The 18,908-nt window shown below is 42.6% G+C and overlaps 1 protein-coding gene across 8 annotated transcripts in view; it reads left to right on the top strand.

The window, feature by feature from the left end:
• spop (speckle type BTB/POZ protein) overlaps window positions 1–18,908 on the top strand; it is a 210,941-nt gene that overhangs the window by 83,586 nt on the left and 108,447 nt on the right. For all 8 annotated transcript variants that reach the window (XR_012596733.1, XR_012596734.1, XM_074656322.1 and 5 more), the window contains one exon: window positions 7,631–7,758. Coding sequence is in view for 6 of the 8 variants with exons in the window: in XM_074656322.1 (XP_074512423.1) it covers window positions 7,631–7,758 (128 nt within the window). In the remaining 2 variants the exon portion in view is untranslated. The remainder of the gene's footprint in view (window positions 1–7,630; window positions 7,759–18,908) is intronic.

Below are 18,908 nucleotides of genomic sequence, written 5' to 3'. Positions count from 1 at the left end.
TTTTTCCTGCTGAGAAACATTCCCCCATGTGAACTTGACACCCCCACCTCCTCCTGTGTACTTTCAGTCCCTCATTTGCTCACTTAGACCTCTCTCTCCTCTCCTTAACATTCACTATATCACTTTCTTTTTCTTTTATCCTTTTTTTATTCCACTTCTGCCCTGTAATGTTGGAATACCACCTCACCAAAACTGCGGTTATTGTCCTTAAAGCTTTCTCTCCTGGCTGTTTTACTGTATGCTGGTGGCTATGTGGAATAGTGGAGAGGATTTGCCTGTGCTATGAGTAATAAACAGACCTTTGAGGTCTGAGATTTCGTGAGCACTGCTCTCTTAAATGACCCCAGAAAAGCTTGAATGTGGGGAATGCCGAGTGAAGTGAAGAGGATCTCATTTTCCTCTGCTCCTCTCCTTTAGTGTCTCAAGGGGCTTTCGCCTATAAATGGTGTGCTCTATGGTGCACACCCCATCCCATTCTCGCCATATGCCCTCCTCCAATCTTCCCACAATCCCCTTGGGGAGACCCGGGCCCTCATCTTCGCTCGCCCTGTCACAGGAGAAAATTACCCAACTGCCAGCATATTTGTGACAGTTTAGTGAGCACTCCGTCTACGAATATGGCAATAAAGATTGCTCTATCGGTTCTGGATCATTTAGAATCCAATTTAATCCAGGCCTCCAGCAGAAAAGGCCAAATAAAAACAAAGTGCCTTAATTAAGAAAGCTGGGTGGCGGTGGACTGTTTATGTGGCAGGTCACTGCTCGGCCTGCGTATGCACTTGGGACAAGTTCTGATGCAATGCATATTAGGTCTAGTACTTTACGAGTACAGGAATAGTTAGGTAGAAGAATAAGTGGACAATCAGTAAAGGAAGGAAAGTTTTGAAACTGTAGTGACTACTAGTGTTGTAGTACTCAAAACCGGTCTCAAGATAACGTTTTGAAGGTCTCAGTCTTGTCTTGATCTCAGACAAGAATGATTTTATTTCAAGACCAGTCAAGACCACAAATGCGTGTATATCACTAAATTGTCTGTTTATTGTCTTGATTTATTTTTTTTAAATCATTACTGCAATTGCTCATAGAAAACAAAGGTAAATTCTAGGAATGCAACTACGATTATTTTCATTGTTGATCAATCTGTCGATTATTTTCTCGATCAATCAATTAGTTGTTTGGTCTACAAAATGTTAGAAAATGGTGAAAAATGTTTTTTGTCCACAACTCAAAGATATTCAGTTTACTGTCATAGAGGAGTAAAGAAACCAGAAAATATTCATTTTTAAGAAGCTGGAATTTGAGAATTCTTACTTCTTTTTCTTAAAAAATTACTCAAACTGATTAATTGATAATAAATAAATAGCTGGCAATTAATTTAATAGTTGACAACGAATTGATTAATCGTTGCAGCTCTAGTAAATTCCCACACATAAAATTCACCTCTGCAATGCCGTTTAATTTTTTTATAAAGACATTTCCCATGTACACTTATACACATACAGTATACAGTATAAGGCAATCAAAGAGACGAGTGAAGAGGAATCTTCATTTGTTTTCTGCGGGTGTTTTTATTGGAATGTGGATCTTTCAGATCAATTTGAGGAGTGCCAATGGTTTGTATGTTCAACATTTTATTGCGTGGGACTCACACTGGTCTGGTCTTGGTCTTGACCATAGACTGTGTATAAGAAGTGGGCGTAGTCACCGTGATGTCACTCATTGGTTTGTGGACTACCGTTTTGAGCGTGGACCGTGGTAGCTACCTGTCAATCACAAGGTAGCCCCGCCCTAAAGCATACCCTGCTTTATGGTCTATTTGACTTTAAATGGGACCATAAGTTACTAAATGAACATCATGCTGTATTGAAGAAGACTTGAAACTAGAGATTGAGATCATAAACTCATGTTTACAATGTTTACTGAGGTAATAAATCAAGTGAGAAGTAGAATTTTCTTATAGACTTCTATACAATCAGACTTCTATTTGCAACCAGAGGAGTCGCCCCCTGCTGGCTATTAGAAAGAATGCAGGTTTAAGGCACTTTCACATTGGCTTCACTTCTCAGATCCCGGAGGTAGCCCAATTGTCTTTACTTGGTCTCAACCCCTCAAAGTCTTGGTCTTGTCTCGGTCTCGACACACTCTGGTCCTGGTCATGACTTGGTCTGGGTTTACTAATCTTGACTACAACACACTGTACACTGTATTGAGATAACGCAGAGTAAAATTGCTGTTGAAGGCAAATGTCAAAATCCTACTGATGGAAACTCTCAGTGCTGAGCTGAACAACTGAGGAGCTGCAGTTTGTGTTTGACGTGTCAGTTTGAATTTCTGTCTGTTGTAGCTTTCGGATGAGGCAGACTCTCAGTCACATGCCAGTCTCTGTCACTAATGCAAAAGGCCATACATTCATTCTTTAATTTCTATCTTTTGAGTGGGTATACATTTTAATTTGTGTTGACTGGCATGTGAGAATCAAAGCATCCCTGCAGTACTTAAATGAGGAAGCATGAAAACAGTCCAAGATTTGAAGGCTCTACTACGACGGCAGATTTTGACTGGAAAGCGCGACGTTATCTGATGAAACACCGCATCAGTCAGCCCTTGAGCCCCCCACTAGAGAGTGTGTCTGGATCCTCTGATGGTCCCTACTTGCTAATGGAGATAGATTCAGGCAGCAGTGGTAGCCCGCCACCCCCCTCCCCGCACCGTACTCCCGTATACTCTCGGCATGGCCGCATCATTTCTCTCCCAGGCTTAATGTGCTGCTTCTCTCCTCCGAGGCTGCTGGGTGGGTTGTAACTTGTCTCCTCCTCCTTTTTGCCAGAGAAAACATCTGCCCCCCTGCAGACTCTGGCTCTGACAGCTCGGAGAGGAGAGATGGAAAGTTCTCATCCTCTGCCGCAAGCTGTTTTGTATTCAAATAGTCTCCTTGTTAAGTCCCCCCTACAGACAATGGTTTTGTTGTTTTGTAGCCAAAGGCTAAGTGAGCTTATGTGTGTATGAGTTGGCCAGAGAGTCTCGTTGCAGCAGGTTTTTTGCTGTGGGCTGCTTCTATATTTTGTAGCTGGAGATTCAGTGTGTGTTTTTTTTCCCTTCGTTTCAGTTAATTGAAGCTGTGTGTGAGCTTGTCAGAGTCTGTTGCCCTCAGTAACTGATGGAGGTGATCAGGCATTCAGGGTGAGTGGAGCACGGCTAATGGAGCAGAAGCTATCGGTCAGTCTTTACATAATCAGATGGTATTGACATCGGTAGAAAGGACGTCAATAGACATGTTTGTGCTGACACTATCTTATAGAGCTCAATCTTCAATAGAGATTAGATTTTCTCCTCGGAGAGACTGCGTGTCATGTTTATATGTGTATCGGTCTGCTTTATGCAATGTGAAGTAGAGGGAATGCAGTTTTATATTCGATTAGATAAATACACACTTGTATAGACTGCACAGTTAATGGATATGCTAATTGCCCTTTCATGCCAATATGTTTTGAGAGATAAGGAAATGGTTGTGAGTAGTGGTTAGTGTAGCTAAAGTCGAATGTGTGAAAGAGAAGTCCAGAAGAGTGACAGACGGGGAGAGAGATGTTGACTCTGGCTGCTGTGTCGGCTGTTATTTTTTCCCACATGCCAGCTCGTCTTCTGGCGACCTTCTCGTTCTGTGTGCCAACCGTGCCCCTGAGCCCTCTGCCTGAATATGGATGCCCCGCTCACTTAAACACCGTGGCAATGCTCCCGCTTCCCCTCGTCTTCTCTCTCTCTGTCTGCAGCTCATTTTTCTCACCTTCCCCATCACCTTCAGTCTTTTTTTGGCAGGGTGAGAAACTTCGCTCTTCCCATCTGCCGGGGAACTATCACAGTGCATCGGGACGTGGTAAAAACTTGTTCCTTATTGAGCGGTACCTATACATATCTGCATTGTGAGTGTGATTTTTCACACAGATTTGCACAATAATTATCTATTGTTCTGTGACACAAAGCGCTATCTCCTATGTATGTTAATCTTTTTCATCACTCTCACTTTTCCCGTTGGATACCTCAGTTGCTCTGCCGCTGTCCAGCTCTTTTTTGGTATTCTGGCAGATGGGATGTACTCCCGCCACCTCGGGCCAACTCACTGAAAGAGTGAGCGCCAGCGATCTGACCTGCAGTTGATTCTCTGCCAGTGCAGGTTTCTGAAGCCCCACTAGAAATGGCAGCATGGCATTAGCTGAGCTCAGCACACACACACATACACACCCTCATATGCATGTGCACATTCACACGTACACACACACACACACACACACACACACACACACAGGCACCTCACTGCCACGGGTGAGCACTGAAGAAGTCACACCTTTTGCTAGTCTGCTGGAGCTTCTTTCAGCATTCCCTCTCACCTCTCCTCACCTCTTCCTCTTGGCTTGCTTCCCCCCCGTCTCACTCTCCTGCCAACCTCTCTCCTCACACCCGAGTTTAGCTTTAGATACCGCCACTGGCAAAGTCCTCCTCGCTCATCACTGATAGTCTTCATACCCAAATAACACGACTTCACAAGGAGAATCTGCGCCTTGGGACGTCATCTGGGGTCTTGGTCTTATCAGACATGTTTAAAGGACATGAATGAGTGGGTGAAAGTCAGCAGAGAAAGAGTTTCTTCAGACCCCTGAGAGGGATCCAGGTACCGTGTCTATTACTTTGTCAGTCACAAACAGTACAGTGTAGCGAGGCCACAGAAGTTTGACTCTCTTTTCAAACCTGCTCAGCTTTGGTTGAGAGATCTTTGGTGTATAAAACTCACTGTCTTCTTTGGAAACACTCTCTCTCTGTTACACTCACTGGCAGAACAATGAATAAAGAGTGCTGTGAAAAAAGCCGAATGCAAGGATTTGTAATTTTTGTGCTCGCATGCATGCTTATGCATATGTGTGTGTGTGTGTGTGTGTTTGCATGGTGATTTCTGTCAGCGTCTTTGCGTACACAGTCTCTGGAGGCAGGGGATTACAGTGAAGGACCGCCTGCATGAGCAGTAGTGGGAATAACTGCATATGCACTGCACTCCTCCACCAATCCCCTCTTAGGCTGCCTGCTCCCTCAGATCCAAACAGAGGATTTGACACAGGATCTTACAGCAGCATTGACACTTCATCTTAGTGCTTCCCACTGTGATCTGTCAGCAGATCTCCTGTTGGGATCTCTACGCAAGAGCAGCCTGAAGACAAATCTGTTTGAACTGCCGGGGCTAAACACGTGTAGTCTGCACACACAGCAGATCTATGAACGGGAGAGGTGATGACCTCTTGGTATGTGGTGACTGTGCAGCTTATAACCTGTTTCAGTCGACTTTCAACAGGAGTGTTTTACTACTTCATGCCCTTTAAACGGGTCTAAAGAAGACTCTGAGGTTGTTTTTTTTATAATTTTTCATCATCTGGCATTAACACATGAGTTGAATCTGTAGGTTGTCCATGGATATAGGTTGTTTGCATGTCTCGCAGAAGTCTTAAATGTCATAAATGATAAACTGGAGGCCTTAAAAAAGACTGAATAAAGGCGCTTTCACAGGCCAACATTTTGTGCGTTTTATTAGAACTCCGGTGTGGTCGTTTTAGTAGTTTCAACGCAGTAACAACGGTCCACCGAGACCACCTCTTGCCAGCGGTCTCTGAATGTTTCCAAGCGAACAAAATTGCAGGCTGCCTGTGCAGTTATTAGTTGAGATGGACAGAGGTAAACGACAGGTTAACATGAGTGGGAGAGGACTGACTTGGACTGCTGCAAAAGTCCAATGTTTGCTTGACATCTGAGTCCAGGAACATACAGAATATGCTAAATAGAGTCCACAAAAATAGTGATGTTTATGAAGTAATTTTAGATAAACTAGAGAAAAGGGAATTTGTGCGCATAGCCATCAGTCAAAGTGAAAAAACTTTGACAGTTATAAATCAAAGTCTGCGAGTCCCTGCATAGAGGTAGCAGCTCCCGAGACAAAAAAAGATAAATTTGCTCCTTCGTACATGCCCCTCAGCAAATATTTTTTTTTATTTGGTCCACTTTAATTTGTGCACTCTGAAACCAAACCAGACTAAATAGAAAACAAACCAAAAGTATAAATTTTACTCAGATTCAGACGAACCAAATGGAGTATGGCTTGTGACAGCGCCCTAAATCAGTAAAACTGGGATCTAAACATTTGCCTAGGGTCTTTTAGTGAGCATTCAGGCACTCACGCAGGCACAGGTTCTTGACAGTTGTGTTCATTTCAACGTTTTTTTTAGTTGCATTGTTCTTGTTTTCCATTTTTAAAGTCTCAAATAGTTGTAGATTGTATGATATTTCATGCCTCTGGGGATATGATAACATTTACATTAACATAATCCACATGTACATGTTGAATTCTGATGTCTCTTGCAACTCACAGCCTGACAGGCACCTCACTACCCTCTTAATACTCCCTGTTGGGTGGTTTGCGTTCTGATTTGATTCATGCACAAATGCTCATTTACATATATGGAGTTGATCCACCGTCTGTAGACCGGGGACGCATCGCTATTCCACTTTGTCAGTACGGCCAAATGAGCATCAGACAACCTCTTCTGCTGATTTAGGTGATTGGATCTTTGGTGTGTTTTTAGTGAATTTGCTCTTGAATTGTGTTTCTGCTCTTTTTTCAACACAATCCAATCATCCAGATGCATGTTAACATAATGAAGACCTGAACAATGAATTGGTTTCAAGTGGTTTTCCTGCAACGTTTGATGCCATTTAAGGCTTTTATAGGACAGGCTACATAATACCAGACATATACAGCCTTAAGTTATTACCTCCATCGTGTGGTAAGGCATGTCTGCCCTGATAGGAATGGACAAAGACGTCTTCATGCATAGAAAGCTCATCTCGGCTGAACACATTCAGAAATCCCAGAGCAGTGCCCGAGGAAGCATTTTCGACTCATTAACAAAATGGCGAATGATGTAATTCCTCCGTAGAATGGTGTTACATCCCTCCAACAGAGCTCCGGTTACTCGCAGAATGTATGAGTCGGTGCCTTTGCTTCCTTTCTATCGGCAATTAGCTTTAATTTGCTGTGATCTCTGCAGCAGTCATAGTCCACAGTCATTATCTTTTGACCTTGTATGTGAGCATTTGTGACTGTTAGGTGACTGTAGATAGCTGTGACCGCCCCCGCAGTGTGACTATTGTACACACAAGAACTCCAGCACCTTTCCTGTGTCTTTGTAGTGCGACTGAGTGTTACAGAATCCTTCCTGCCACTGTCAGAGATAATTGGCACTCCATAAACACATGATAATTGGACTGCTTTGATCCCTGCAATTTCTCACTTCTTGGCTAAAGAGGCACAGCAGTTCTGTCTCATGTTTACCACTCGTCTTTATGTGGCAGCGAGAGGATACAGTGAAAGAGGGAGATTCTGTTTTCTTCTGAAGTGTTAAAAGCTCCCTGCAGGCAATACTTCCTGCACCCAGCCTCTTTCGCCATTGTTTCTCCGCTGCTTATGGCCATGACTCATAACAAACTTTCTCTTTCGCACACACATTCGCACACGCAGAGCTTTAATCATGTTGTGAAAGTCTCCAAATAATCTTGTTTCACCAAATGTTTTGTCCGTGTGTTTTCCTTTTTACAGAGAGCCAGAGAGCGTACCGTTTTGTCCAGGGGAAGGACTGGGGTTTCAAAAAGTTCATAAGGAGGGACTTCCTGCTGGACGAGGCCAACGGTCTGCTGCCTGATGACAAATTAACACTTTTCTGTGAAGTAAGGGCTGAGACAGTCACTCAGGTTATTTTTGTCACACAGAGTTCCCACTGTCTTCATTCTTAAGCTCAAAGAAACTCATAGTACAGGCTGCACTGCACATTCAGAAATGTTAATCCTGATTATATTGCTAGATCAAAATTACTAGTCATATTTCAACACTGCAGACAAACACAGCCTTCCTATTATTAACTTTTCATAAACTGTGAATCACACTGATGCTGAATTAGCAGAACTGGTTATATTCCCCCAGAATATACATTTTTAATAGAATCTAAAATACAGTTAAAATATCTAAATGTTATTATTTGTATTGGGGCTTTTGCCTCGGAGTGATCACAACTGTAATTCCTGTCCCACTCATCTTTTTATTCAACTACAGCTCATTGTATGTCCCTGTTAGTGAATAATGTATGTTTATATTGGTACTACACAGCCTCAGGGTTTAGATCTCTCTCATCACTAACATACAAGCTGATTGTCATTCAGCCGGCATGGTGGCTTGGCTCCGATTCCTCTGATCCGACGCCGGCTGCCGCTCCTCATTGAAAATTCCCTTGTTGTTTTTCAGCTGTAACACAGGGGGCAGCAGAGGTCAACTGTCCTCTCTCTCCCGGTCCCCTCTGCTCCTCATAACGGAGCCCGGGAGCAGAGAAGAGGTTAAACTTTCTGGATATGTTAATGCCTTAGTTGTAATGCATGCGCCCATAAATGTTTAAAAAGCATGGCAGTGGCTGTTTAAAACAATTCTAATTAACCCTGCGGGTATGGAGGAGAGCATGTCTTGAAGTTTTCCCTTTTTGTAGTGGAGCAATGTGCAAGTCTGTTTAAAGTGTTTCCAAACTGGGCTTATTGACAGAGGGGTAGGAGGGGCAGCGCTGCTTCTCCAGAGCCATGTGGGACGGGGGTAGAGTCGTGTCTCTGTCTGTGTCTGTGTGTGTGTGTGTGTGTGTGTGTGTGTGTGCGTGTGTGTGTGTGTGTGTGTGTGTGTGCATGTGCGTGTGTGTGTGAGTGTGTGTGTAGGAGTATCTTACGCATATATTGTGTGTGTTTGTGCAGGCGTGTCTCGTTGGGACGTAATTCTGAGGATGAGACTGTTTGCTGGAAGAGAGAGGGATTAGTTACCTTGAAGAGTCCTCTCTCTCACTGAATGCATCCGCTCTCCTGAAGGGGAGGAGGTGGGGTTGCTGGTTCAAGTCCTCTGTGGCCACTTCCTCCCCCGTAAATATCCGTTGTAATTAGCCAGCTCTGCTGATGAACAAGCAAGGCAAGGCAAACCAGATTTATGTAACACAGAAGGAAAAATCTATGTGGTTAATATCAAAACTGTGTACAACCCAAAACGAATAAATGAGGGTAGAAGGTAGATAAATAAAAAGGCAGAGAACATTTTCTCCATTTTTTAAAGAGATTTAAAAGTCTCAGGTGCTGTTGAAGTTTTCTCCAAATGTGTGTTGCATAATAACTTTATGAGTAGCTTCGGTATTTTTAAACTGGACCCTGTTTTCCCATGTTTTTGTGTCTAAGTGACTACAATGACACAACGTTATTTGAAATTTTTCTAGTACTGAGGGAGAGCGCTGTAACCGGCAGCCACGAAACAGGCTGCGAGGGCAAGTGAGCAGCGCCACTATGATGTTGCGTTCACTAAAGGTGCATGTTATTGCCACTGACAGGCTCAATATGTTATTAAGTGTCTGACAACATTATGGAAAGGAAATAACAGAGTAATGAAATGTTTTTCTTACTTTTAGCTTGATCCGGTCCGGTCTGGTTTGTTATTGTGTCCAAGTCCCGCTCGAGGAGAAGTCTCGTGAAATCTGATTATCCATATACTCTGGCTCAGATAAATACGGGCGGCTGTCGAATTCAAAGACCTCATCCACAGTGTCGAAATCATCTAAATATTCATCTTTTAGATAACACAAAGCTACACTTTCTGTACTCCAACTCAAACTGCCTGGCCGGCACTCACGTTTCCACCATGGATGTATTCCACGTTTCCGCCGTTGCCTTCCGGCAACACGTCACCTCGCCAGATTTAAGAGTCTGTCATGGCAAAAACAAGCAATTTTAGTGGACGTCAATGACGGTGCCAGCTTGCCCCAATTGCACCATATTGCAGCCTGTGAGCTCACCCTCAATACTGGACCAACTTCAGAAATTGTTGTCTCTATTAGTCAGCTAGACACAAAAACATGGGGAAATAGGGTCCAGGTTGAAAAACAACAAAGTTAACCTTTAAGCTTTACCATATTTTAACCTCGAGAAACATCCAGCAGAACAGCATCAGATGACCTGAGAGGTCTACAGAGTTCATATTCTTAAAGCAAGTCTGAGACTTGATGTATAGACAGGCAGCAGTATTTTAAAATGAATTCTAAAACATGTGTGTCATTGAAAAAAAGGCAGTCTGGAAGTGGCATGTTGTGTGAGATTGCCAGCAGTGAGGTCTGGTAGCGTTTCCCACCAACGTGAGCAGGACGGTTGGCCGAGTTGGGTTTTGGGTGGACTGTGGCTGGTAAGAAAGTGCAGAACGGGTGTTTGAATCTCTTTTGCTGGTCTTTTTCCATGTGAGAGTGAAGCCCAGTGTTTAACGTCAGAGACCTGGCTCCGCTTTCGTCCAGATGGTCTCGTCCTGCATCTGAGAGAGCCCCATCGCCCGGGAGCCCAGCTCTCTCCCTCTTCTCTCTTCTCTCATCCCCTCCACTTCCTCTTTTCCCCCTCCATCTTATCTCTCGTTCAAACCCAATCTCCTCCTCCTCTTTTCCCTTTTGCTTTCATCTCTGGCTGCCTCCCACTTTGAGCATCACAGTTTCTTGCTTTTTTTTCCTACCTTCACTTCTCCCCTGTGTCCCTCGTCTCAGCCTCCCTACTTTCCCTTCCTCCCTCGTTGCCCTCCTCCCGTCTTTCTTCCTCTTTTACTCTGTGTAGCAGAGTGTCAAAGAGGCGAAAAAGGCTGTGAGGGGAGGCCAGATCACTGTTGGAGGGGAATTCTGGCTCAACCTCTCCTCATGACCCCTGGTCCCTGTGCTCGGTTCGTTTGCCTCCGGAGACATTAGTAATTCAGATTTAGCACAGGGAATCTGACTGTATGTCTCATCGGAGAGGGGCTGAACAACACCAGCCGCTGTTCTCTCACTTTTTGTGTGTCTCCATCTCTCTTCCTCTCTCCGTCCCTGCCAAAGACACCTGCGGGTATTTAATGAGGAGATAGCTCCCATTAAAGATGCTGCTTTGGCTGTCAAAAGAGAGCATGAGGGACAGCGAGAGAGATAAAGGAGGAGGGGAAGGAGGCATAGTGAGAAGAGATTGAAGGAAAGGCCTTCTCCTGAAAAGTGTGCTCGGGTGGCATCGAGCCAACGGGGGTGAAGAACAAAGAGGAAAAAATAAAAGATGATACAAGATTAAAAAACAATAAGCCAATATGCTTTGGATTGGATTTAGAGAGATTTCAGAGAGAATGTTTTCATGTGGATGTTCCTCATTCCTACTCTAATGATACACAGAGGTAAAAGAGGTTAAATCCTCTCTCTCCTTACCTCTCCTCTCTTTTTCCCTGTCAGCACCGCAGGTAACCTCTTGCTCTAAGGTCATCCGTAGCTGTTCCTGCTGTAGATAATGCAGAGATTTTCGAGTAATACCAGACACACACATGTGGGGTCCTATGGCTCTGGGAATATCTCGACAACTTTGTGCTGCCGCGATTCGCCTGCAGGCTGAGTGGTGTCGACTGCTACTGTAAGGGTTACTACTCTGGAAGTCTGTTTTGACTGACTAAAGGGAAAAGAAGGGGTTGTTTTGGAAAGGGAGAATTTTATGGTGAAACTTATCTGTCAGTCATGTTAAATTGGCTGCTGAGAAGTGGAGGAACACACCGGTCCACCTTTAGTCAGCCAGAAGTGGAGTCGGAGAGCTGCTGCTGCTGCTGTCGGACACATTTGGTTTATTTCACAGAGGAGACCGTCGGTTGTGGCAACACGGAGGATAAACCCTGATGATCTCTGACATGACATAATGTATCAATTATTACTCTGCTTTAGTCATTGATAGGCGAGACATACTGATATACTGATATTCACAAAAAAGGTGAACAAATTCTATAAGTGTGTGTGTGATTGTTTGACTCAGAGGACGGCCGGCGTGCAGTCGATAGGCGTTGCTCTTGTTATTAGAAGGGGTGGAGGAAAAAAATCAATACAGCATGGCATTGTGACATTTTGCGTGGCAATATTGTATCGATAAACTGACGTCAAGTATCGACCTTTTATTATATAAACTATTAACCTCTTAACAATCCAACGGCCTGCCGAAGGGCCTGGTCGCTATTTTGTCACTCAGAGGTTGTAGCTTGCTCAGCCTTAAAGGTGCTATTGATAACATTGATAACGTTCAGCCACTAGATGTCACATTGTCCCTCCCCCGTTCCATTGCATTTATTTCAAAACAAGTTGTTGCCAGCAGTTTCTGTCAATCTCAGCCATTTATCCATTTTTTCCACACTAACTGACGATATAGAGATCCCACGTGATACCAACGTCCTTATACTATTGGCTCAAAAGCCTTGTTAGAAGTGGGAAACAAACGTCAGGTATCTTCCACAAAGAAAAACAAAACATTAATTTTAAAACCATCAAAATATTTTTAAATGATTAACTCAAAATCATAATCTTTCTTTTTTTTTAGGAAGAGATATACTTTTATTTAGCACCTTTCTAAACGCTCTGTGGATGTATTATGTTTAAAAAAATATTCATCTACATAAAAGGTTTATCAATACCTTTAAAGCTAGAGTGAAGATACTAGTATCATTTGAAACTACAAAACCTAAGGAATCCATTAGGTGCTAATCATGTCATGCATAGCTTGTGTGGAAGAACAGTAAATAAGCTACGCTAAATTTTGGCGAGGAAAAACTGGCATGGCCATTTTAAAAGGAGTCCCTTTACCTCTGACCTCAAGATATGTGAATGAAAACTCTGAGATGAACAGAGTGAAAACTGTATTTTATTAGATAAAACAGATGTTGACAAACATAATTTGCAGAATGTTTAAAATCACAATTAGTATCGTGATAATATCGTATCTTGGATCCTCTGGTGATTCCCACTCCTAGTTCTTAGTCATGTAGCCGTTACAATAGAGGTGTTTTTTACTTTAGTACCTTAACGAAGTTGCGTGGCTAGACTTGTTGGGGAATTAATTCCCTTCTATTGTAGACATGGATTGCCTACCTGTGCATCAGGATCACCTGTTTTGGCTCACATTGCTGTCAGATCCAAGAGCTGCTTCCTCATTTGTTTTTATACGGATATATTGTTTTGCCAGTACGGACTGATGTTAGCTTTTTACTATAAATTGGATTGATTTTACTGTCTTTCCATTCAAGTTGAAAGCTCCTGTGAAATTGAGAACTACTGCGTATTTGGCTGCGGTCTGATTTACACATAAATTAAGTGAGAGAGGGGAGATGAAGAGAGTTTTCTTTTTCACGTTCAGTAAACATCGCTGTGAAGTGCGACAGATGGAAGAGCAAAGACTTTTGCGCCTGTTTTTCAGCACCGGGAAGGCTGGAGTCGCAGTTTGCACGTCATTTGTGCGAGTGTCTGATTGTATATGCATTTAAGTGAGGATCACACAACTCATAGGAGATACATGTTAACAGAGGATGATTATTTATTCTGCTGGATTTGCTGAGGTTATGCTATTTAAGACTGAAAACTCTCTGCCTCTGAAAAGGAGGTATAAACTCAGCACTGATGGGATTTACAAGACCCACAAGGAGGGTTGTAGTGGGAAAAGATAAAGGCTTGTAAATAAGTAAAAAGTTAAAAACTAAAAGGAAGCAATTAGGCTTTCATTAATGGACACAATATCTTATTTCTGTAAAGCAAACGAATAGTAGACAGATGTTGTGGTTTGTGTTCATCAAACTTGAATTTGAACTCGACCATCAACGAATTGTGTTGTTTGTGTGTGAAAAGTGTGTGTTTGACTGCATTTCCCTCAGTACTGTATTAACATCCATATCAACACCATCTCTCTCTATATGCTAAAGATTATAATATAAATGTACGAGTAATATTTTGGAGTAATAGCAACAGTTTTTCTAGTAGTTATCAGTGATCTCATGGACCTCTGAACTCTTCGTATGAGCTCACCTTCACTTGCAGAGGTTGTTGTGGAGGTTCAGTACCAAATTCAGTCCAGGAACTGGCTGTGTAATGAGCTGCTGTTGTCTTAGTAAATCAGATGATGAATACACAAAGATTGCGTCCGTAAACTCAATGAAAAATACCATATTCCCAGTAACTCTGGTCCAGAGTTTTTCTTTTACGGATACGGTAGTTTTTTAAAACATCACAGGAAGAAGTCAGAGCGTGTTTATCTTCAGTAATCTTCAGTAATGTGATTTTTAACTGAAACAGAATATGTGGGAGGGATTTAGTTGCGATACAGATTCACATGTATTCACATGTGATTATAGCACTCAAAAGTGGGCGTGGCTGGACAAATACAACGTGATATGGAGCTGTAGTGAGATAAGGGGGAATGAGTGAAACAGACCTTAACCACATTCTTTAGAAATGTAAACACAGTGTGTGGCAACTGAAATCCAAGAACACACACTTCCTACTATGATATCACTCCGCTAGCTACAACGACCCCCAAGCTGACGGTCAAGTTGGGTCATGGGCTCTTTTATATGATGGCCTGGCGTTAGCTTGTTGCTACATTTATGTATACGCCCCCCCAAGTTCAAGGTGAGTCATCCAAAATAATGTGACGTTTTACAGAAACAGAGAGAAAAAGAGGGATTTTGATGTAAAAATATATATTTTTAAATGACCTACAATATTTAGCACATACCAAGAGATGACACAGTGAAGCAGATTTAGAGCTCGTAAAATGTGTTTTTTATTTCACTTTGTCTTTTAACACCGAAGCTGGAATATTTTAATTAATAGTTTACAGGCATAGATTAACTCAATACTTTATTTCATCTGCAAAGAGAACCGCCTTCTCAGTGTATGTGTCCTTGTTTGATTTTACTGGGACTGTGATAAATGCAAATGCAGATCTGATTGCATGAAAAGGTCAACTTTTTTTTACTCAGATGTTATGCATATGGTGGCGTGTTCTTTAAACTATGACAGTTTTTCTAAAATTAGATTAAAAAAATCACAATATATCGCCTTACTTACAGTATCCCAATATATCGCAATATATTGAATTGTAACCCCTGTATCATGATACGTATCGTATCGCCAGATTCTTGCCAATACACAGCCCTACTGCGAAATAATCATACGGAAAAAAAATGATGTATAAAACAAAATTAAGAGGCAAAAAACTGCCTGCGCATATTTAGTCATTATCAATTTACTGTACGGTAACCAGGCTTGTGCACACCTCTGTGACCCACACAAGGGTGATGAATGCATATGATGATCAGAACCTGCATATGGAAACTGGAGGACGAGCCAGTGTTCTCCTCTCGATTGGTTTATCTTCTGCAAATAGCATCTTTGATGCAGTTTACTGAAATTCATTTCAACCGCCGTCTTGGCCGCCACTACCCGTTCGGAGGTCTTTTCTTTAAGGCTCATCCAGCGCCTCCCTCCTGGGGCGAGGTGGCGGTGGGAGAATAAATGAGTGGGGTGCTGATGTTCAGCTGTTTCCTCCTCTTCCTCATGGCGTTAGTGCGGCTCGCCTCTCCTGTCGGTGGGTAAGCACTTTGCCGGGTGACAGCACCCATCCTTCACAGGGCCCTGCCATATGCCGTGCTGCTGTCAGAGGAGACGACTGCAGATGCTCCAGCTGCTCCCTCCCTGCACACTGAGCAACACACACACACACATAACCAGCTCTCTGAGCAGGATAAAGAGGCAGAGGTGGGAGGATGGGGCGAGGGAGAAAGGATGCACATAGAGATTTGGGTTTGTGTAAAAAGGGGACGACGCAAACAATCTTTCATTCCTGGGAAATGAGGTAAAATATATTTATATAGTTCTGCTTTGGGAGCTAAAGTGAAAAGGGTAAGATGATTTGGATCATTTAAAAAGGGGATTGGGGGACCTAATGAAGGAGATGGAAATACAAATGCTGATTGAGACTGGAAGACACAGGAGGAAAATGAGCAAACAGAGTGCAAGCTTCTTGCAGTGGGATTTTTACTGTGATAGCTTGTTGGCACCCATTTTTGAGCCACAATGGATCCTTTAATTGATACCGCCTTTGCAACACCTTTGCCCCAGCGCCACATCAACAGGTCTTTTATATCCCATCAAAAGCCCTTCGCTTCTCCCAGAGTAAAGACAGCAGTAACTGAACAAACAGGCAACTTTTGCCTGCTTATTTATTTGTTTTCTTTGTCCAAACATTTCCTTCAAGCACTTTAGATCGGGCCTCAGAGTCTCAAAGCTATCACTTTAGTGTCTGTGATCTTCCTGCAGAGAAAACAAAAGTGCTTGAAAAGAGACCCAAATGGCTGGTGCTCACAGACAGCACGCAGAGGCTCATGCTCACTGCCAGTGGTGATACTGAGTGTGTGTGTCTGAAAGCCCGTGTGTGTGTGTGTGTATGTGTAAGAACAGGGTTGGCCAGGCACAACACGCTTGGCTGTAAATCGGGGCGCAGGCCACGACGCTCGTTCAGCAGCTTGACTTCAAACCATGCATGAAATATGCCTCTGTCTGTGCAGATTTACCTAAATACCTCTGTGTCAATGGCAGGCCGGCCCGCCTGTCTGTGGACTGAGCCACTGAAATGGACTCAGCTGGTTTCCTGCAAACAGCCAGCTGAAAAGATTGCAACACATGAATGGGTGCATACAGTGGTGTGATTATGTAAGATTACATATCAGTATAGAATCATGACAGTCTAGTTCAGGTGTATGACCAACCATGTCATACTAGTTTGTTGTGAAGAAGGTTAAATAACGCTCCAAAGTTACACTCAATTTTGGCGAGGAAAAACTGTCATGGGCATTTTCAAAGGGGTCCTTTGATCTCTGACGTCAACATATGTGAATGCAATTGGGTTCTATGGGTACCTACAAGTCTCCCCTTTACAGACATGCCCACTTTATGATAATCACATGCAGTTTGGGGCAAGTCAGCACACTGACACACTGACAGCTGTTGTTGCCTGTTGGGCTGCAGATTGCCATGTTATGATTTGAGCATATTTTTTATGCTAGATGCAGTACCTGTGAGGGTTTCTGGACAGTATTTGTCATTGTTTTGTGTTGTCAATTGATTTCCAATAATAAATATATAGTAACATTTGCATAAAACAGCATATTTGCCCACTCCCATGTTGATAAGAGTATTAAATACTTGACAAATCTCCCTTTAAGGTACATTTTGAACAAATAATAATTAATCACGATTAAGCATTTTAATCTATTGACAACCCTACTTTCAATATTACTTATTTTGGTGTTTGCAAATTTCTCACTGCAAATCAAGCATAAAGATAATCCAGCAGCGTTGGCAGTGCTGGCTTATCTTTATTCAGAGGATAGAATACACATTTTTACAATTGGAAAATGTAAGAATCACTTTAGGCCTACAACAATGATGAATGCAAATTAAAATGTTTAAAAATAACCTTTATCTATTTCCGTCATTTTTGTTGTCAAATCCACAGGGAGCCACTGAAGAGGGGCTAAAGAGCTGCATGCGGGGTTGCCTACCCCTCATCTAGTTAAAGTGTGCAGCCTGCAGCTCTTCATCTAAAAGCTCACTGTGGCTGCTCCTTCTTCTTTCATTGGCAGTCTTTAGTCTCTGATTTGTTATGAGTGGTTGTTGTTATGTTCTGTGATGTGGTGCCGCTCTTATTTTTTCTCCTCCAACGTGGTGGAGTCTGTTGCTGCTCAGGCTATCTGTCCAGTTTTTCTTCTGTTTTCTCCAAAACAAACCCAAAAATACAAAGCACGTCACACATTGAGCTCCACAGAAAAGCCCTACCAAACAGTATCTTGTTAGGATAGTGACTGTTAAAGTGTCTCATAGGTTGAATAAGGTGCTTGAAATACAATTATAACCAAGTTGGATGAAATGAATAGCCTGTAATTAAAGGAGGCTATTGTCTTCGGAGGAGAGTGAGTGCAGTGTTTATTTTTGACTTTTATTTAATAGCGTTGGGATTTTGGGGCTGTGTTTGTTTAATGGTGTCGGGAACAAATCAGATTCTGTTATTATTCTCAGTTTTAATCAGTTCACCTTTTGTGGCTGCCGGAGGGCGGCTAACTCTGAATCCGGTCTCCTGACTAAAATATCCTGTCAATGCTCTGAGTGTTTTTGATTTTCCTGAGCAATAACATCTAAAAGTGGGTGGAGAGGTTGAATAAGAAAGGGAAGAGGGAGAAAGAGAGCTGCAGCGTGGGTCCGTGACATGGAGCCTGTTTACTCTGGCTGGCTGGAGAGAGGAGGGCGAGTCATGCATTATAAAGAGCTGGTGATGAGCTTTGTGCTCGGAGGGGTTCAGAGGACAAGTTTAAAGATCACAGATCTATTAAGCCGTGTATGTTGAGTATGTATTTATGTGGATGTATTGAAAGTACTGGAGTTGCTGGTCTCATTTGTCAGCTAATACAGACCCACCTTGTTAAGATATTCAGTGTGTGATACAACATGTGATGTGCAGACTTGAACATTTGATTCAGGTTAAGTTGCGGTCAAATTTCCATTAAATGACAGATAATGAAGTCCATGATGAAGAACATATTGTACACCGCTGTACGTGCTGCAACATCACACAGACTAATATGGTGTTTGATTTGAAACACCTTGCAGGTATAATACAGTTGATGCTGTAAAAGATGTGTAGAAGCTTTACCGAGGCAAATGAGAGTGCTGTCGCTGCATTGATTTACTCTACCGGAAATAAAAAGTGGAAGTAAAATGTGGAGTAAAATAGTCTAAAGTGATAACCTGTCAACAACAAAGTATAACCCACAAGACAGCAGATAGACCCGATACTGAGACAGTGAAAACTGAGTGAAAGAAAAGTAGTAATTTCATCAAAACATTGGGAGCAACAGGAGCTAATGAATAGAAGAAATAAAAATAAAATAGTGACAGTGGGATGCAGCAGGTGCACAATGGAAGTGAATATGTGGAGCTAATCGTGGTATCAGTTTT

The sequence above is a fragment of the Sebastes fasciatus genome, chromosome 13, assembly GCF_043250625.1.
Source record: "Sebastes fasciatus isolate fSebFas1 chromosome 13, fSebFas1.pri, whole genome shotgun sequence".
NCBI classification, from domain to species: Eukaryota; Metazoa; Chordata; class Actinopteri; order Perciformes; family Sebastidae; genus Sebastes; species Sebastes fasciatus.
This window is presented reverse-complemented; position numbering and strand designations above follow the sequence as displayed.